The 19,474-nt window shown below is 57.4% G+C and overlaps 2 protein-coding genes across 5 annotated transcripts; both read left to right on the top strand.

Annotated features, from left to right (window-relative positions):
- The first annotated feature begins 78 nt into the window (after positions 1 to 78).
- Positions 79 to 11,428, top strand: LOC128974668 (hydroxyacylglutathione hydrolase, mitochondrial). Of its 2 annotated transcripts, none has more exons than XM_054391344.1 (9): positions 79 to 101; positions 3,865 to 4,046; positions 4,450 to 4,514; positions 5,418 to 5,535; positions 6,574 to 6,682; positions 6,993 to 7,096; positions 7,522 to 7,623; positions 8,350 to 8,429; positions 8,837 to 11,428. In XM_054391344.1, exons 2-9 carry the CDS (start codon positions 3,942 to 3,944, stop codon positions 8,934 to 8,936), a joined length of 783 nt encoding a protein of 260 aa, XP_054247319.1. In that variant the 5' UTR covers positions 79 to 101; positions 3,865 to 3,941; the 3' UTR covers positions 8,937 to 11,428. The 2 variants fall into 2 exon arrangements, with proteins under 2 accessions (XP_054247319.1, XP_054247320.1); XM_054391345.1 differs by lacking the exon at positions 79 to 101 and adding an exon at positions 169 to 213.
- Positions 11,429 to 11,829: 401 nt separating this feature from the next.
- LOC128974338 (hydroxyacylglutathione hydrolase-like protein) lies at positions 11,830 to 19,420 on the top strand. Of its 3 annotated transcripts, none has more exons than XM_054390910.1 (8): positions 11,830 to 12,094; positions 13,320 to 13,384; positions 13,472 to 13,589; positions 14,090 to 14,198; positions 14,330 to 14,433; positions 14,575 to 14,673; positions 14,760 to 14,839; positions 15,461 to 19,420. In XM_054390910.1, exons 1-8 carry the CDS (start codon positions 11,990 to 11,992, stop codon positions 15,624 to 15,626), a joined length of 846 nt encoding a protein of 281 aa, XP_054246885.1. In that variant the 5' UTR covers positions 11,830 to 11,989; the 3' UTR covers positions 15,627 to 19,420. The 3 variants fall into 3 exon arrangements, with proteins under 3 accessions (XP_054246885.1, XP_054246884.1, XP_054246882.1); XM_054390909.1 differs by having other exon boundaries at positions 14,572 to 14,673; positions 14,763 to 14,839; XM_054390907.1 differs by having other exon boundaries at positions 14,572 to 14,673.
- Positions 19,421 to 19,474: the final 54 nt, after the last annotated feature.

Raw genomic sequence — 19,474 nt, 5'->3', positions numbered from 1 at the left:
AAGGAAGGAGGGGGCCGGGCGGGCTCAGCACCGCCCCTGCCGCACGCCGGGCCACGGCCCGGCCGGGGCCGCTGCCCGCCTCCCCGGGGCAGGGAGCAAAGGTAATCGGGCCGGGCCTTGGGCTCCGGGCGGGGTGCACCATGCTCGGCGGGGGCTGGCGGGGCCTCGGCACCGCCCTGGTGGCTCTGGGAGCTGGGGCCTTGCTCCGAGCCGGTACGTGGGCAGTCGGGAGGCGCCGGGGATATGCCCCGGGTAGGGCCCTCTGGGCCGGGCAGCGCTCTCTCCGCGGCCGGACTGGGGCGCGGGCTGCGGGGGGATGTCCCGGAGCAGCGGGGCTGGGGTCTGTGTAGTGACCTCCCGGCAGCCAGCACCGGGCGGAGGGGGTTTGCAGTGCCCTGCTGTGCAGCTGGGACCGGCTGCCGGGTACGCTGTGCCCTCTGTGCGCCGGGGACTGGACGTGCAATGCGTTGTGCAGCTGGCACCGGGGCCCGGGACTGCTGTGCCCCTTGCCCCTACGACTGGGCCCCGCGGGGGGCTGGGGCTTGCAGGCCCCTGGCCCTGGGGCTGGCAGCTCACAAATTTGACGCTGGATTTTTCTTCTCTTCTGGTTTCCCAGCCCAGGGGTGTGCCCAGGTTTTAAGCTGACTCACAGCCCCAAGTAGGTCAGTTTCTGCTCAGCTGCAGCCTGTCTCTCTGTCTCGGTGGTGTCTTGCATCTCTAACCCATCTGAGAGGCTCTCGTGGAGCTGGTACAGTGCTGGTTATTGCTTTGGAATGAGGGCTTGGGGGGCCAGAGGCTGGCATTCAAACTGGCCTTGCTGGCTGTTAGGCTGAATTGGCAATGTAAGCAAAAAACAAGGCCAGAGCTGTCCAAGCTCTGCACTTACGTTCAGGGCCTAAATTTTGAAAGCATCCTGAACTGGAGGTTGGGCTTTAGCTTCACAGCATCTCAGGGAAGCTTTGCTAGAGGCCTTTTGCATCACTCCAATTGTAAGACTTGGCTGTGAAGGGTGAGAAGCCTTTGGAGTTAGCTGCCAGACCTGACAACCCTACCCTGATGCTGTCTGGGGAGCACATCAGACTGAGCAGGTAGCAGCTCCTGAGATCCCTGGAGACATTCAAGGTCAGACTTGATGTGGGCAGTCTGATTTAGTTGGAGGTGTCCCTGCTGACTGCAGGATGTTGGACAAGATGATCTTTGAGGGTCCCTTCCAACCTGATGCAATCTGTGACCTAATCCCCAGGTTGCAGGGTGGGTGCATGCCCTGCCCACACTGGCTGTAGCTTCTGGCAGTCTCTGTAGCCAGGCTGTAGCCTCTGGCAGTCTCAGTAGGCAGGCTGGCAACTTGACTCTTAGGATTATTTCAGTTGGGAAAGACCTCTAAGATCGAGTTCAACCATGTCATTAAGTGGGACTTGCTCTAGCTTGGGGCACCAACACCCTTGGTGGTGTGTGAATCCATAGACTTGCTGGGTCTCCAAAAAATCTCTGCATGTGTTGTGTTTCTGCTCCCAAGGCAGTGCAGGGATGTTCTGGCTGTTGCTTTTGAGTGACAGCCACATCTGAAAGGGGAATTTTCCACCCCTTTATGTACTAGAGCAAACCAGAACACTGTGGGGAGCATGTCTAAAGAGCTCTTTGCTGAAGGAACCTGCTTTTGAACACTGCTGCTGCCTAGGGTCACACAGGATCCTGCTCTCCTCCCCATCTCCCCACAGCTGATGTGATGACACCAACCCTTCCCTCTTGGCAGCTCCTCCTGCACCAACCACCCGTTCCAGAGAGCTGAGGCGTGTGGTGTGCTGCTCTCCCCAGTCCTTCCTGCTCCAGGAGGGATTCATTACACAACTGAGTGGTGATGAAGTCACTGAGCATGAATCCTGGAGCAGAGCTCTGTGTGTTAGAGCAGTCCTGAAAGGCTCTGTTGGTGGTGGGCCAGGGGCAGAGGTTACCTATGGCTTGGGGAGCTTCCTGCAGCAGAAGTGGGATTGAGAACATCCTTCTCATTGGAGCACGTCTGGCTTGCTGGCTGAGCAGGCAGCTGGAATGATGTAGGAGTTCAGGAGGAGCTTCTTAGTCCTGGATGTTTTCTTGTTGCTTTCTTGAAGCCACACTTTGGAAAACATTCCCCTGTGTGGCAGAGCTTGTTTGTTTGTTTTGCAAGAGTTGTGAATTAAACATGCAAAGAGATGCTGGGATCCTGGCCAGGGTTAGAAGTGCTTCCTAAGAAGAAAGCATTTGAAGCATGTCAATAATTCCTTTGCCTTCAAGTTAAGGTTGTGTTTTATTTTATTTGTGGGCTTGGTTTCCGCCCCCCCCCCCCAGTTAACATCCAGCATGCAAACACACACAGAGTACATAGAGCTCTGGTGTCTGATAGCACCCAGAAGTGCTTTATGTTAAGGAACAGTTAAAAAGCACTTGATATTATATTTTTCCCTTATCAAGCAGTAGTAAGGGGATTTTTTTTTTCTTTATTCTATTGCTGAAAGGCCTCTTCTGCTCCAGAGGAATCCACCCAGGTGTGGATGCTTTCCTCAATGCTGTGTGCCATCATCAAATACCCAGTGCATGCCTAGCCTGTTGTGCCTTGAGGGTTTCCTTGCAGCGCAGTGCTCCATTTTGCTGCCATCTTCCTTTCTCAGCTCTTTCATAAGCAAGTGAGATGCTGGAGATAGAAGGGGAAGAAGTTCTGGATGGGGCAGTTGTACTAAAAAGGGACTTTACAGCTCCATGCCCCAGCCCTAGCTGGGATCTGGGTTTGGCAGCCCTGGGTTTGGCACTGCCTGTTGATGTGTGAAGCCGCAGGGAGGTTGTCGGTGTTGGCTGCAGTCGAGCTGTGGGGCCTCTGTTCTAGAGCAGGCTCTTATCAGGGCCAGGCAAATGTTTTGGGAGGTTGGGGCAGGCTGATTAGGAGTGTGGTGACCTCTCCCTTTGGCACTGGTGGAGGTGACTAAGCACCAAAGGTTGGAGCTTTAGGGACAGAGTCAGTGGTGCAAAATGAGAGCAGCTGAGCTGGCACAGCCTAGAGCAAGGCAGTCACCATCAGTGGTGTGCCATGGCCTTGGCAGCTGATTTCTGAGCCGCAGAGGTGAGGCTCCAGGCCTGTGCCGCAGGGCCCTGGCAATGGCACACCTTGTCTTCTCTCTTTGGGGCTTGATTGTTTCTTGACAGCCTGCGTGTCTGGGCTGAACACTGGAGCCCACCTTATTTACAGCTGGAATTAGATTTGCTTCTTGGATCTGATTAAACATTGAACCCAAAGCAAACAGGGAGGCACTGCTGTTGCACCAAGGTGGCCTCTGAGCAAGAAACCTGCTGCCTGTGTGTGCCTGGCCAGGTGGGGAGCTGAGCCTGTCTTCTGCCCAGGCAGGATGTGGTGTCCCCAGGTCACCAACCAGATAGCTGTGTTGTAGCAGTGGTGTATTGCTGTAGTTCTCTTTTTTGTTGTTGTTGTTGTTTTATTTTTTATCTCCTCTTTTTTTTTATCCCAGTGCTGTGAAGTGGCTTTTGGTGCTTGTTTTTGCAAAGTCACTGTCCCAGGCTGACCTTTGTCCAGCTGTTTCCTCTCTGTTCTGCTTTCCTGCCCTTGAAATCCTCTCTCCAGACAAGGTAGAGTGCTTCCCCTGCAGGAGCACACCTCTGTGAGCAGTGTCCTGACACCAGGAGCCCCCCACCCCATGGGGCAGGTGCCACAGCTGCTGAGGCCCCCACAGGCACTAAGGCTTTGTCCTGGCGTGGCCTCTCCCATCTTCCTCTGAAGGAAGCAGTCTGGGCTGTCCATAACCTCCCTTCTCTGGGGCTGTGGGCTGAGAGACCTGCTGTGCTGTGTCCCACTTGTTCCCCTCCTTGGGCTAACCCCAGGTCCTGGACAGCTCCGAGCTTTCTCCCTGCACACGGAGCACGAGCAGAGGAGGTCGCACACGGTGCTGCAAGCCAACATGAAGGTGGAGCTGCTGCCAGCCCTCACAGACAACTACATGTACCTGCTGATCGATGAGGAGACCAGGGAGGCTGCCGTCGTTGACCCTGTGCAGCCCCAGAAGGTAATGCTGGCTGCTGGGGCCTGCGCAGCTCGTCCACAGGAGAGTTAGCCACAGGCTGGCTCGGGTGTGGGGGAGCCAGGACACGCTGGCCATGTACAGGTGGGGCCAGGCCTTCCCAGGCAGTCTGCTGCTGGGCTCAGGTGGCTTCTCCCTGCCTTTAATGCTTTGGGGCTGTGCCCTTAGTTTGTAGTGCAGAAAAGGAAATGGGGCTGAGGGCTTAGTCCTCAAGAGACCTCACAGCCTGCTCTGTCACTGCAGCTCACAGGGGGCTGAGCTGTCTGTAGAGTTGCTGGAGTGGCTTTCAAACCCCAGAGCAGTTGTGTCCAGGTTTCACCAGGCACTAGATGCTCTCTGAGGTAATTCATGTGAGTTGTGATGCTTTTGCTGTGCCCTGTGCCTGCAGGTTCTGGATGCAGTCAAAAAGCATGGTGTGAAGCTGACCACTGTCCTGACTACTCATCATCACTGGTAACTGTCTGCTGTAGTGGGACCCTCTGCACAGACCCCAGCAGGGAGAAGTGTTGCTTTTCTGGAGCTTAAGTGTCAGGGGAAGGGTCAGAGTTCAGGAAGCTCTTATCAAGCAAGCCCTTGGATACTACCAGATGGGGTGTTTAGGCTACCAGCTCTGTGTGTCAGCACCTGTGAAACTCTGACATCTTCAAGGGGAGCAGTGAAACAGATGTGTGAGAAGGTAGCTGTGAAGCATGGGAGGGAGCAGCCTCACTCTGAGGTGTCAGGGTACACCTATGAGGTGTGCTACTCATGAGGATTTTACCTCTGTGTCAGATCAACTCTGCCAGGGGTGTGAAGCTGAATGTTTTGCTGAACCTGAGTAACCTCAGGTCAGAGTGGAACCACCTCAGGTTGGAGTGGAGCCACCTCCATGGCTGCAGAGCCAGCTGTGAGCTGGCAGGGCCAGCACCATGAGTGGATGCTGAGCTGTTTGGACATGTGTGCCTGCTCCGTGCTGAATTCTGTCTCTCCCAGTTACCCGCTCTCTTCCTGCCCTAGTTACTGGAAAGGTAACGGGGAGCCCCAGAGGCTGGTGTTTCCCAGCTAGGTAAGAACTTCTTTGGAGGTTGTTCTCCCCCCTCACTGCCCTGGAGAAGTGAGAATCATGGAATTATTTCAGTTATTGGCAAGTTCAACCATTATCTAACTGGTGCTAAACCAGGTCCCTCAGCACCACAGCTCTGCATCTTCTAAACACCTCCAGGCATGGGGATTCAGACACTTCCCTTCAGTATGAGGACAGTGTTGGCACTGGCAGAACAGCTGACCAGAACTGATCGCCTGGAGGTTACCATTGCAGAATGAATGATGATAAATTTGTCTTCATCCCTGCCCAAACTCATTTTTGTGACCTTCCAGGGACCATGCTGGAGGGAACGAGAAGCTTGTGAAGCTGGAGGCAGGGCTGCGAGTGTATGGAGGGGACAGCAGAGTTGGGGCTCTGACACAGAAAGTGTCCCACCTCACCTCACTCAAGGTAAAGGCACTGAGCTGCAGGATTGGCCTCACTGGTGGCACAGCTTCAGAGCTGGGCTGAGCTAACTCTGTGGTCACAGCTCTCTGGGATGTTGTTGGTAGTTGAAGTAGAGCTTTCTCCATTTCCCAGTCCTGTGGCCCATAGGCCTCTGCTTGTCTTGGCTGGTGGTGCTTTGCTGGTGAGAACACTGGCATGGCTGAGGTGTGGGGTGTGCTGGGTGTCCTTGTGCTCTCTGACAGCTGGTGTAACGGGTGGTCAGCACCCATGTGTGACAGCACAGGGCCTGTGTTCTGCTTGGAGCTTGGCTAGCACTGGACAGCTGCAAGTGGTCCTCTGAGCCAAGGCTGGGTGCAGGGTGAGGAGAACGTGGGCCAGCCCTAGCTGCCTGTGGTGCTTTCCCAGAGCTCTAGCAGCAAGCCTTGCTGGATCCCAGCTGTTTGTGTACAGATGAGCTGGCAGGTGCCCTAAACTGCTGTGATATGAGCAGCCTGGCTTGGAAGTCACTTGCTGGGCTGGCAGTGCACCTTTGGTGGGACTGCTGTGGGGGCAGCAGCACAGAAACACAGGGGAAGGTGTGCAAGTTAGGCCTGGGTGGCAAAACAGCCCCTTGGCCTCCTGAACGTGTTTAATTCTCCCCAAAAGGTGAGCCTCATCCCCTGCTTCCTTTCAGCTTCATTTGGTTGTTGTTGTTTGGAGCTTTTCCCACTTGATTAACTTTGTTTGGGGTTTCTGTGTTGCTCTGGATCTGTTTGCTCTCTGCTGCCAGCCAGGCACTGAGTCATTGCTGGTGTAAACAAAAGACTCTGGCAGTTCTCTTTGTCTCAACACCTGCTAGGAGAAAACAGCTCCCTTCCAAGTCCCTGCCATAAAAACCTCTCTTGCTGGAGTCTCTCAGGAGCAGAGCTGATGTTTCCTGGCCAGCTGTGTGAGAATTTGCCTGTAGGACCTGTAGGCTGTTGTAAGAGTGGTGATTCTTTTCTAACCATAGCAATGCAAGCAAACAGCAACTTAAGCTCCAGTCTTCTGCCTTCTTCCCAGGTGGGATCTCTTAATGTGAAATGCCTCAGCACACCATGTCACACATCTGGACACATCTGTTACTATGTGACTAAGCCAAACAGCTCTGAGCCACCTGCAGTCTTCACAGGTGAGGAGTTGGGAGGTTGCACTGCCAGCAGTCTGCATTGCGAAGAGCTGAGCTCCCCCTTGGCCTCTGTGCTCCTGACTCTGGAGGTGCATAGAACATGCAGAGAGTTGTGGCAGCTGGAAAAGGCCTCTGAGGTCATCCAGTCCAGCATCAACCCATCACAGCAAAGAGAACAACAGCTCCTTGACCACTCTAGAAAGGACAAGAGGGGACAACAATGGCGGGACTGAGGCCTCAGGGTCCCTGTGCTCATGCTGTGGTGTGAGGACCCTTGTCTGGTCCTGACACTGTGACCCTGTCTCCCTTGCAGGTGACACCCTGTTTGTGGCTGGCTGTGGGAAGTTCTTCGAGGGCACCCCAGAGGAGATGTACAGAGCACTGATTGAGATCCTGGGCAGCTTGGACCCCCAGACGGTGTGGACCTGTCCTTTGTGTGGGGGGCAGGCAGGAGCTCCTGCAGGCAGCAGAGGGACTGCCCTGCTGAAAGCAGTGCTCCTCTAAGGGGCTCTCTTCTAAGGAGTTCTCTTTCTGACTAGCTGGGGTCTTCTGGGGAGGACATCCCCCAGAATGTTGGTGCTTAGTGGGGAGGCAGCCAGCTAGTGAAACAGCAGCTGGTGAGGGGGTGCCTGAGCTCTTCCACAGGCTTGCCACTCAGTTGGAAGCTGGCACTGGCTGGTAGCTCCTGGCACCGCTCCTGGGCCTGTCTCCAGTGGAGGCTGTTGTGTGTTCTGGAGGGTTGGCTCTGCTGTGCCGCTCTACCATAAAACTGCTGGGTGGTACCTTGCTCTCCACCTCTCTCCCACCAGTTACCTGGTGTCAATCCTCCTCTCTCTTCCCAGAGGGTTTACTGTGGCCATGAGTACACCATCAACAACCTCAAGTTTGCTCGGCACGTGGAACCCAAGAATGCTGCTGTTCAGGAGAAGCTTGCTTGGGCCAAGGTAAGCTGGGTCCTCCCTCCCCAGACTGCTGCTTTCATGCAGGCACAGCCCCTCTCAAGAGATAGAGGAGAGAAGGCAATGCTGGGGAGACAGACAGGCTGAGGAAAGGGAGTTGAGAGTCCCTTATCTAAGTTGGGCTTCCAGAGGAGCATTGTGTTGGGGAGCAGTTTGCATGAGGCCCAGGGAAGATGCTTTGCTGTCTGGTGGAGGTGCAGCCCTCCTTCAGAACTTCCTGGTGTACTAACAGGCTGATGTCCAAGTCTATCAGGGAGGGTCAGCTTCATCCCAAGTGTCTCTGTATGTTCCTCAGTGCTTGTCTGTCCAGCTCTGTGTGGCCCTGGCCTGAGGAGCAGCAGGGCCTGTTGTGACAGGACAAGAGGTGATGATGGTTTGAACTAAAAGAGGGAGACTCAAAGTAGAGAGAAGGAAGAAACATTTTACACTGAGGGTGGTGAGACACTGACCCAGGTTGCTCAGAGATGTCTGATCCCAGGTCAGGTTGCCTGGGGCTGTGAGCACCCTGATCTAGTGGAGGATATCCCTGCTGACTGCCAGGGGTTGGACTGGAGGAGCTTGAAAGGTCCCTTCCCACCCAGCCCAGTCTGGGATTCTGTGATTCTCAGGCAGTTAGATGCAGCAGTAACCAGCCCTGCATGGTTAATGTCTAGGACATTCTGTGTTCACCAGAAGATCCCTCACTGAGCAGAGACCTCTCCTTTGTCACAGGCCAAGTATGACAGTGGGGAGCCAACCATTCCCTCCACCATTGCAGAAGAGTTTACCTACAACCCCTTCATGCGAGTGAGGTATGGGCAGGCATGGCTGTGGGAGTGCTCCTTGTGCTTGGAGGGGGAGGGATGTGGAAGATCTCCAAAGACCCTCCTGCCTTGCACAGTCCTGGTTTGATGCTCTCAATAGCCTCCTTCAAACACCCATCCTGGCAGGAGCTTGCTGCAGTGAGGGGTGAGTCCCTGGCTCAGGAGACAGGAGAAGCTTTGCTGTGGTATTTAAGTTACTTCACCAAGCAGGATGTGGCAGATGGGCTCAGCAGAAGGTGCTGTGCAAGAAACATTCCAGCCAAGGCTGCTGATAAGGCAGTGCCAAGGTCTTTGATCTTCAAGGGCCACATTTCCCCTTGATGTAGGCAAAAGGTGATGGTGGCAGCATCATCTCTGAGCTTTGGTCTTGCAGCCCTGGTGTTCCCTTCTGGCAGGGAGAAGACAGTTCAGGAGCACGCAGGGGAGACCGACCCCATCTGGACCATGGGGGCCATCCGCAGGGAGAAGGACAACTTCCGAGTGCCCAAGGACTGAGCACTCTGCCTGGGTCACTCTCCTGTTCCTGACTGATTCTATGATTCTGTGATTCAGCTCTCCCTTAGACTCTTCAGATGTCTTAGCAGTCGAACCTTCTGTCGTGGTTGAGACAGTTCAGTCCTCTTTAGGTTTTGATTTTAATGCAGGATGAAACCCAAAGCACTTTGCCCTTGTTGAACTCTCACCCAGCATATTTGTGTTCTGATGAAGAGTATTTGTCCTCCTGCTGCTGGCTCCGCAGCTGTCACATGCAGCTTCTCTCACAGGTGTTGGGACATGGCTCAGGGTCTGGGGTGGGGAAGGGTCTAGGGAAGAGCTCCTCCTGTTTTAGTGGGAGCCAGATGTGAAAGCAGGTGGTGGGGCTGGGCCTGATGTGTTCCTGTTAAACAGAGACCAAACTCAGCAACTGCATCTCCAGCTGAAGCTTTCACTGCTCCATGCTGCTGCCTGAGTCTGTCCCACTCACAGCAGTTCTCAGTGACAGAGCCACGCTGCCACCACCAGCTCAGGGCTGGCTTTGTGCAATATGCAGAGTGGTCTGGCTCTGGGAACAGCACGAGAGCTGCTCAGCTTTTCTCTTCTCTCCAGCTTGTGGGCTGCAGTGACTCCTCCAGGCAGCACTGCTGGCTTGGAGACCACACTGCTGCTTACCCCTCCTGCTCTTCACTGCCTTCACTGCAGCCTGCCTGCTTGGACCTGCTCCTTGCTCCTCAGGGTCACCTCTGTGTTACCGGGATCAGTGTTGCCCAAATGGAGAAGACCTTTCTCTGCTGCTTCAGAACCCCAAGAAGAGCTTCCCTTCTGCCTCACTGCATGAGATCCCCTAGCAGATGCCTCACTGCCCATGGCCAGAGCAGCTGCTTTGTACCTGTTGTAATGTGGCAAAGGAGCATTTCTTAGCTGCCCTGGTGAGCACTGGCAGGAGCTGTGCTGGGTCTGGGAGCCTCACCTCATGGGCCTAAACTACAGCAGACACTGGGGTTCATCACCCACCCTGCAGCCTGCTCCAGGGAAGGCACAGAGGTGACATTACCTATAGCACAGAGTACCTAAGGTTGGACTTGATCTTAAAGGTCTCTTTGAACCAAGCTGATTGTATGGTGAGGGTGCTCACATACTAACAGGCAGAGCAGGGCTCAGGTTATTGCATTGGAGAGTAGGAACAATTTATTTGCTGCAGGAGTGGTCAAGCACTGGAACAGGCTGCCCAGGGCGGTGGTAGAGTCCCTGGAGGTGTTGAAATGTGTGCACATGGCACTTTGGGCCATGGCTTGATGCCATGGGGTTGATGCTTGGACTCAGTGATCTTGGAGGTCTTTTCCAAGTGAAACAGTTTCTGGTTCTCTCTTGGTAAGTAGCACCACGACGGAGCCTGTCTGCACCCGAGTGCCGCTGCTGTGGCTTTGTTCTGCTGTTCCAACCCCTGTGCTGCATGGCAGTGTGGTGAGCAGGGCTTGGGTTGGCACCAGGCCTTAATTTGCTTGAAAAAAGTAAACTTCATGTAGCTTGGGAAGGAAAGTGGTACCTGAAACCTTCCTGCCTCCTCTGCTTCAGTGCTGTGCTGCTTCAAGGGCGCTTGGCTCTCTGACAAGGGAGCAAAGAAGTGACACCTGCAGAGCCAGTGGGGGATGGGGGGAAGAGCAGGGGGCTTTGTCTTACAAGATTCTTTCTCTCCTTAAAGATGTCTTTATCTCCTCAGTTGCTTTGTGTGTTTATTTATTACTAGTGATTGAAGGCAACCAAGTGGAAGAGGCTGCCTGATCCTGGGAAGGAGTGGGTGACATTTGGGGTTCCTCTGGGGCTTTGTTCAAGTTCTCTTTTCTTTTTGAAGAGGAGCAGTGACTGTCCAGTGCTTGTCTCCTCCTTGCAAGTGCTGTTTGGCCTTCACAAGTGGTGTTTAGGGGACCATGGGCAACCCTGAAATGAAGCTGGGAAGGGAGCTGTGGCATGGCCCTGCTCATGCCCTGTACCTTTGGTGCTCTTAGGGCTTGCATGGTTTGGGAGCTGTCCCTGGGAGCTGTTCCCTCCCTCCCAGCATCTCCCTTCTATGTCCAGGACTTGTCTGTGCCATCTTGTGTCACCAAACTGAGTGTCACTTCAGGAGTGAGACCCCCCTGCAGTGCTGAAGCAGTTCTGGAATCCTTAGCTCAGACAGGGACCTGTTTGAAGCAGGGCCAGAGGAGGCTACAGCAATGGTGGTGGGCTGGAAGCCCTCTGCTGTGAGCCCAGGTTGAGAGAGTTGGGGTTGTGCAGCCTGGAGAAAAGGCCCCAGGGAGACCTTCTGATGGCCTTTCAGTGCTTAAGGGACCAAGAAGAAAGCTGGGGACAGGCTTTTGAGCAGCGCCTGTGGTGACAGGACAAGGGGGAATGGTTTAAAGTAAAAGGGAGATTCAGACTGGAGAGAAGGAAGAGATGTTTGATACTGAAAGGTGGTGAGAGTCTGTCCCGGATTGCCCGGGGAAGTGGGAGCTGCCCCATCCCTGGAACCATCCCAGGTCAGGTTGTTTGGGACTCTGAGCAGCCTGCTCTGGTTGGGGATGTCCCTGCTGGCTGCAGGGGATTGGACTAGATGGGCTTTAGGATCCCTTCCCACCCAAACCAGCCTGGATTCCATGAAGCTCTCAGCGCTGGGAGCTGTCCCCTGCTTCCAGGCCCTGCAGTGCCGCAGCCGCTGCTCCCTCTGCCTGCAGCCGCGGGGCCGGGCGGCAGCGGTGAGTGGGGTACGCCCCGAGCCCCCGTGCCCGCCGCGGGGCCCTGCGGGCTCTCTGCCCGCCCCACGCAGCGTGACCCGCCCGCACTGCACCGACGGGGGCGGGACGCGACCGCCCGCTGCGGGGAGGGGCCGCGCCGGGGCCGCCCGCAGGTAGCGAGCACCGCGTCACGCGTGGGCTCCGCCGAGGGACTCGCTGCCGGGGGGGGGACACGCAGGGGGACACCGAACACCTCCTTGTGTCCTGCCTGCCCCCCCCTCACGGGGTTTTGCTGACGTGGGGCTGCACCTCCCCACCCCCACCCCCACTCGTGTTCGTGTGTGGCGCTGGTGAAGGACCATGAAGGTGAAGGTGATTTCTGTCCTGGAGGACAACTACATGTACCTGGTCATCGAGGAGAGCACTCGGGATGCCATCGCGGTGGACGCTGCTGTCCCCAAAAGGGTGAGAGATCTTCTGTCCCTTCCCCCAGTGGTCACAGCCCCATCACGTCCCCCGTGGGCTGCAGGCGCCCACTCAGGGAGGTGCCCATGGTGGTGGCCCCACGCTGGGCTAGCCTGTGGGGGCTTGGCATGCACGGGGTGCATCCGTGTGGGTGTAGAGCACCCCACCGGGGCTGAACCCTGCTCAGCCCCCATGGAGTGGGTATGGGTGCAAGACCCCCACTCTTACCCACCCCTGGATCGTGCGGGGGTTTCTTTGTCACCTCCCAGGCCTCCCTGTGCCGCAGCAGGGAGCTGTGCAGACCCCAAAGCAAGGAGAATCGCCCAACCCAGGGCTCTGGTGTGTGCCCCATGTCTGGGAACCGGCCTACGGCTGTGCCACTGGAGACAGCCGCTGGGGTCAGCCATCACCACCCTGACTCCTGCGGTCCCCTCTGCCTGGCGACCCTCTGGTGCCACCCTCGCGGGTTGGTTTTTCCCTGGCTGGAACGGCTCCTGGGGAGCGCCGCCGGTAGTTGTCGGTGCAGCATTAAAAGCCTCCCCGCAGCTGAGCCGTGGGGTTGGCATCCCCACAGGGGCCCTGGCTGTAGCCAGGATGAGTGGCACAGCCAGTGTCCCCCTGCTGTGGCGGTGCCCCCGTGCCCAGCCTTTGCACTGTCCCTGTGCTAAAGCCATGGCCGTAATGCCACCATCCCTGGGCACAGGCAGCCAAGCCTTCATCCCACCCTCATCCTCCCATCTCTCAGAGGGCTGGGGAGGGACTGTTCAGAAGGGGCTGTGGGGACAGGATGAGGGGCAGTGGTTTGGAACTGGAGAAGGGCAGGCTGAGGTGGGATGTGAGGAGGAAGTAGTGTACTGGGAGGGTGGTGAGACCCTGGCACAGGCTGCCCAGGGATGTGGTTGAGGCTCAATGCCTGGAACCGCTCCAGGTCAGCCTTGCTGTGTCCCTGGGTAGCCTGCTCTGGTTGGAGATGTTCCCTGCTGCCCACGGGGAGTTGGACAAGATGACCCTGGAGGGTCGCTTCCCACCCGATGCCATCTATGACTCTGTGCTTTTGTTCTGCTGGGGCCCTGCCTGCAGAGCGCTGCCCACAGGGCACATTCTGCCCTGGGAGGGGCACAGTGAGCACCGGCTGCTGCCAGCTGTGCTGTGCGGCTGTGGTGGCCGTGGCGTGTGTGCCACCTCCCCTCTCTGCTCACTTCCTTCTGCTCTGGGTTCTCTCCAGCTGCTGGAAATCATCAGGAAGGAGGACGTGGTGCTCAGAGCCATCCTCACCACCCACCACCACTGGTAAGGGCCAGCAGGGTCAGCTGGGCGCTGAGGGTGGCCATGCCCAGTGTGCAGCTGCGGCATCCATTGCCTCCTCTGCCGGTGCAGGGACCACGCGAGGGGCAACGAGGAGCTGGTGAGGTTCTGCCCCGGGCTGCAGGTGTACGGCGCCGACGAGCGGATCGGGGCCCTCACGCACAGGGTGACACACGGCCAGGAGCTGACGGTGCGTGGCTGGAGGGCCAGGGCAGTGCCAGGGCAGCACGCAGGGACTCGGCCCCGCACGGGGCAGCTGTGGCCGGCAGGGCGCTGGGCTGGTGCGGAGCAGAGCTGGTGGATGGAGCAGAGGCAGTGGGGTGGGTGCCTGGCTGGGGCTGTGCTTGGGCACCCTGAGGCGTGGGGTGGTTGCCCATGGGGCTCTGGTTGCAGCTGTCCCTGCTGACTGCAGCAGGGGGGCCAGAAGGGCTTTACGGTCCCCCCGCAGCCGGTGTGTTGTGTGAGTGTGGCACTGCAGAGGCAGGGCTGGGATGGGATGGGGCACTGCGGTGGAGCAGAATCCTCATTCCGTTCCCAGCCAGGTCGGGATTGTGCTGGGGACCCAACCCTCTCCTGGGGCCCTGCTGCTGAGCACTGCTGGAGCAGAGACTTGCAGGCTGGGACTCATCCAAAGCACCACCCCTGGCATGTCTGTGACCCCAGTAAGGGCCTGATCCTCTCTGCCCACAGTTTGGGGCCATCCGGGTGCGGTGCCTCTTCACCCCCTGCCACACCTCAGGCCACATGTGCTACTTCATGTGGGAGGAAGGCTCCCCAGACGCCCCAGCTCTCTTCTCAGGTACCCACCCTGCCAGCGGGCACCCCGCTGGCACCAGGAACCTGCTGCCTGTCCCTGCCACGCAAATCTGGCTCCTGGGGCCTCCTGCCCCTTAGAGGGGGCCTAGGGGTGCCCAATCCCTTTCCCCACAGGTGACACCTTGTTCGTGGGAGGCTGTGGGAAGTTCTTTGAGGGGACAGCTGAGCAGATGTACACCAACCTCACCCAAACCCTGGGCACTCTGCCAAAGGAGACGGTGAGTCGCCTGCACCTCAGGGAAGGGACCCCAAAACCAGCAGAGGTCCCCAGGCTGGCACCATTCGAGGGGGACACAGCACCTGCTCTGGACAGGTGAGGCCCAGTGGTGCTGAGTCCCTTCGTGGTGCTGCTGCAGAAGGTGTTTTGTGGCCACGAATGCACCGTCCGGAACCTCAAGTTTGCCTTGAAAGTGGAACCTGAGAACGAAATGGTGAAGAAGAAGCTGGCCTGGGCCAAAGTAGGTGGCTGTGGCCCTGCTGGGGTGGGGGCAGAGGGGGCTGCTGGGTGCCAGCAGGGGTTTGGATGGTTCTGGTTCCTTGGCAGCAGCGGGATGACGAGGACCTGCCCACGGTGCCCTCCACGCTGCAGGAGGAGTTCCTCTACAACCCCTTCCTGCGTGTCACGTAAGCTCCTCTCTTCCCCCTGCACCTCCTCCTCTCTTCCCCCAGCACCTCCTCCTCTCTTCCCCCCGCACCTCCTCCTCTCTTCCCCCAGCACCTCCTCCTCTCTTCCCCCCGCACCTCCTCCTCTCTTCCCCCCGCACCTCCTCCTCTCTTCCCCCCGCACCTCCTCCTCTCTTCCCCCAGCACCTCCTCCTCTCTTCCCCCCGCACCTCCTCCTCTCTTCCCCCCGCACCTCCTCCTCTCTTCCCCCAGCACCTCCTCCTCTCTTCCCCCAGCACCTCCTCCTCTCTTCCCCCAGCATCCCTCCTTTCCCCCCCAGTATCTCCCTTCTTCCCCCCACTATTTCTCCTCTTCCCCCAGCATCTCCCGTTTCCCCTCCAGCACCTCCCCCTGCTCCCTTGGCTTCCCTTGGCAGTGGAAAATCTAGGGCTGGGACTCCTGACCATGGTGTCCTGCCCTGCCCAACCTGGGGGACCTCCAGCTCAGCCCCATGCCCCCCACACCCACCCAGCACGAGCTGTGGCTCCCTGATTGTCCACCCCAGCATGTGCTGTGGTCCCAGCGGGGAAGGGGGTCCCCATCCCGTCCCCTCTGGTGGCAGCAGAGCTGATCTCCTGGCAGGGAGGAGGCCTTGCAGAAGTTCACAGGCAAGACAGACCCAGTGGAGGTGCTGAGGAGCCTCCGCACCGAGAAGGACAACTTCAAGAAGCCCAAGGAGCAGCCCAACCCCCAGGCCATGCTCGCCTTCGACTGGGGACTTTTCAGCCCCTTCCTGGAGAAGAAGTGAGCTCACTCCTGGAGCAGGGGCTCCCAGTGCCCACCATGGTGGTGGGGGCTTCCTCCTGGCCGTGTCCACCCAGCTCTGACTGCCCTCCTGGAAGGTGGTTTCTGTCTCTAACCTGCTCCTTCTGAGGCTGCTCTGCTTGGCTTCCCCCAGCACCCTGCTGGCTCCCCTGGGCCACAGGAGCTGTGCTGAGTGCCCAGTCCCTGGGGAGTGGAGCTTGTGAGTGCTGCCAGCCAGCAGTGAGGGCCCCCCTGGGTTGCTGTTGGTCTGCAGGTGGCTGTGGAGAGAGGACCACTCATGCTCGTGATGCTCAGGCTGGTGGTGCAGCAGCTGCTGCCCATCCTTTGGCCTCTGGGGGCCAGGGGATGATATGGAACAGGAAGGGACACTTGGTGACCATGGTGCTGTACCCCTTAGCCCAACCAGCACCCACTGGGCTGTACTGGGAGATCCTCCTGGTCCTGCCTGCACTTCTCCAGCTGTCCCTGAACCCTTTGCAGGCCCAGGGTGGGCAGGGAGCTGCCCAGCTCCACGGGCAGGGACTTGAGTGCCAAGGGGAAGCAGGGATGGCACAGGTGCTCAGCAGCACCTACCTGACTCCTGGCCTGCCCTAACAGCACCCCCACTGCTGTGGGGGCTGGGTGGCTTTTCCCACCCCCAGTGTCCCCAGCTGTGGCTCACAGGAGTCATCCAAACCACCCAGACCGTGCCAGGCACACCCCGGTGGAGTGGAGGCTGGAGCAAGCTGTGTCCAAGCCAGCAGCTTCATGAAGCACTCCTGCAGGCTGCTGCTGCATTGCTTTTGGCTGCTTGGCTGGTTTGGTTTTGCTTTTTTCCTTCAAGGTAAGAAATTGGATGAAACTTCTGTGCTTTTGCCTTGTCTTTAGAACAGGAGCCAGGGAGCAGCTGAGCCCCTCCAGCTTTTCAGCCTTCCCTTTGTGCACTGTCAGGGCTGAGTTTTGGGTTGGTTTATTGAAGGCTTGAGGAATGTACAAAGCTTTTCTTTGCAGGGGGTGTGGAGCTAGCAAAATAGCTGCTTTGAGGGTGGAGGATAAAAAAGTGAGGGCTTGGTGGTAGCTGTGCCACCCCCTCTGAGGAGCAGGGCTTGGGCAGCGTGTGAGGCAGTGACACAGCCCTGGGCTCCTCTTCCCCTCCATGTGCAGTGGGAGTGCCTCAGTGCTGCTGTTTGAAGACAGAGATGGTGAAAATGCAGAGCTGGTCCCAGCCTCTCCCTTGTGGAGTTGAAGTGTTGAGTAGATGCTAAAGTTCCTAACCCTGGGCTAGAGTTGTCTTGAGGGCCTTTCATGTGTGCACTGAGCTGCATCTGTTACTTCTGAGGTCTGGTTTGTTCTCTCCCTTGCTAGAGACCCAACCAAGGCTTTCTTTTTACCTTTTGTTAAGTTCTGCTCCCCCTCCCAGGGAGGGGCAAGAGCTAACCCTGCTGCAGAAGTTGCCTTTGCCTCAAGGTGACTCAGTGTAAGTGTCAGGGGGCACTCTGGGGATGTTCCCCTGGAGCTCTGCAGTACAGGTGGCCCTGCCTCTGTCTGGGGAGGGCTCCTGAGCCAGCACCCTGCCTGCCCAAAGGCTGGGGGGAATTCCAGCTGCTCTTGGTACCACAGCAAGAGCAGACCCCCAGGGCTGTCTGAGGAGCTCAGGTCTTGGTGTGCTCTGGGTGGAAAGTCCTTTGGTGGTGTGCTGGGGACCTGGGAACCTGGGGCAATGCTTAAAACTGGAGCAGGAGAGATTTAGGTTGGACATTAGGAGGAAGTTCTGCACTATGAGAGGTAAGATACTGGAGCAGGGTGAGGCCCTGTCTGTGCAGACATCCAAGGTCAGGCCCTGGGCAGCCTGCTCTAGTTGGAGGAGTCCCTGCTGACTGCAGGGGGGTTGGACAAGATGCCCTTGGAGGGTCCCTTCCAACCTGGTGCAATCTGTGACTCTGTTGTGGATGTCCCCTCCCTGGAAGTGTCTTAAGGCCAGGCTGGATGAGGCCCTGAGCAGCCTGGGCTGGTGGGAAGTGTCCCTGCAGGGGGCACAGGCAGGGGCTGGAACTGGATGACCTTTAAGGTCCCTCCCAACCCAAACAAGAGACAAAAGGTAGAGCCCCAGCTGTTGATCTGCAGCTGGTGTAGCTTGAGGGCTCTGTGCATCCTGGCTTTCTCTACATGCTCTCAGCAGAACCTCTGGGTTTCTTTTGCACTGATGTAGTTATGGCCTCAGCACTGGGCTGGCTCTCTTTGGCACTGGGCTGGCTCTCTTTGGCACAGGGCTGGCTCTCTTTGGCACTGGGCTGGCTCTCCCTGGCACTGGGCTGGCTCTCTTTGGCACTGGGCTGGCTCTCCTTGGTCTCCTGCTGTAGATTCAAGTTTCATGCTGGAGCAGAACACTCTGTTGTAAGAGCTATGCATGCAACCAGGGGGCCACCTGGCTCCTCAAAGGAAGGAGAGGCAGGGGCAGAGTCTTGCCTTCTCAACACTGTGAATTCAACATTTCATCAAGAGCCTGGAAAATGTAAAGCTTTTAATTAAAACCATCCAAAAAATGCCTTGAACACTGCTGGCTTTCTGTAAGGAAGGAGTGGAGGTGGATTTGAGAAGGACACAGGCAAGGTCTGCCAGAAGAGCTGGTACAAGGGGCAGGTCAAGGTCTGGAGGTCATCTAGTCCAGCCCCTGCTCCAGCAGGGCACCCACAGCAGCTTGCCCAGGGGCACAATGTCCATCTGGAACCCTTCCTTGCCCATTGTCCCTTGTCCTGTCCCTGGGCACCACTGAGCAGAGTCTGGCTCCAGCCTCTTCCCCCAGCCTTTACCTCTTGCTGAGCATTGCTCAGCTCCCCTCTGGGGATGCTCCTCTGCAGGCTCTCAGCCTTTCCTCACAGCAGAGATGTTCAAGTCCCTTCATCATCCTCATGGCCTCTGTGGGACTCTCTCCAGCAGGTCCTTGTCTCTCTTGAATTGGGAAGCCCCAACCTGGGTACAGCATTGCAGCTGTGGTCTCACCAGGGCAGAGCAGAGCTGGGGGGCAAGAACCTCCCTGGACCTGCTGGCCACACTTTCCTTGCTGCACCCCAGGACCCCCTTGGCTCTCTTGGCCACCAGGGCACTTTGCTGTCCCATGCAGAACTTGCTGCCCACCAGCACTCCAAGGTCTTTCTCCATGGAACTGCCCTGCAGCAGCACACCCCTGGTCTGTGCTGCTGCCCAGTGCTGATCCTCCCCAGATGCAGGACTCTGCCCTTGTCCTCATTGAACTTCACTGCAGCCCCAGCCTGTTCCTCATCCCTGGCTCCTGGCAGGGCTTCCTGGCATGCAGCATTAAACCAGATGTGATTTTACTGCCCTCTGGGAACTGCTCCTTGTAATGATTGCATCTTACAGCCTCCTTCCATTCCCTGTGTGAAGTTAACACCTTCCAGAGGCACCACAGGCTTTGTCCTTCACTGGGAAGAAAGCTGGCAAGGAATTCTTCCTTAGAACACCTCTGAATTTGGTGTGATCCACCAGGACCTGGCTGGGCTGGCTGTGACAGCTCTGTCACTCTCTCTACCATTTATTTAGGGAGAGAAAAGCTTTGCCCACAGTTGGAGACAAATGCTGTGACTGAAGGGTTTGTCTTCTTCAGTACTCATCCACATCCCATCTCAGCAGAGCAGCCCCAGAGATGATGCTTCTCAGGTGATCCCTGCTGATCCCACAGACCCTGCAGAGAAGTGGAAAACCAGACCCCAAGGTCCAGGTTAAACCCTGAAAGGAGGATGTCCTGAGAGGCAGCCAGAAAGCAGTGGCTGCAGCTGTGCCACTGCAGCCAGGCCTGGCCAGGTGGTGCTGTCACACAGCACAAAGCTCCTCTTG

The sequence above is a fragment of the Indicator indicator genome, chromosome 22, assembly GCF_027791375.1.
Source record: "Indicator indicator isolate 239-I01 chromosome 22, UM_Iind_1.1, whole genome shotgun sequence".
NCBI classification, from domain to species: Eukaryota; Metazoa; Chordata; class Aves; order Piciformes; family Indicatoridae; genus Indicator; species Indicator indicator.
The sequence above is the reverse complement of the archived record's forward strand: the minus strand, read 5'-3'. Positions and strand labels throughout refer to the sequence as shown.

Excerpts from the sequence above, each read along its gene's own strand:
- LOC128974668 (XM_054391344.1), top strand. The coding sequence starts at position 3,942 with ATGAAGGTGGAGCTGCTGCCAGCCCTCACAGACAACTACATGTACCTG. Across the intron at positions 7,097-7,521 it reads GCAGCTTGGACCCCCAGACG|AGGGTTTACTGTGGCCATGA; the intron begins GTGTGGACCTGT and ends CTCTCTTCCCAG. Across the intron at positions 7,624-8,349 it reads AGAAGCTTGCTTGGGCCAAG|GCCAAGTATGACAGTGGGGA; the intron begins GTAAGCTGGGTC and ends CCTTTGTCACAG.
- LOC128974338 (XM_054390907.1), top strand. The coding sequence starts at position 11,990 with ATGAAGGTGAAGGTGATTTCTGTCCTGGAGGACAACTACATGTACCTG. Across the intron at positions 13,385-13,471 it reads CTCACCACCCACCACCACTG|GGACCACGCGAGGGGCAACG; the intron begins GTAAGGGCCAGC and ends CTGCCGGTGCAG. Across the intron at positions 14,434-14,571 it reads GCACTCTGCCAAAGGAGACG|AAGGTGTTTTGTGGCCACGA; the intron begins GTGAGTCGCCTG and ends GTGCTGCTGCAG.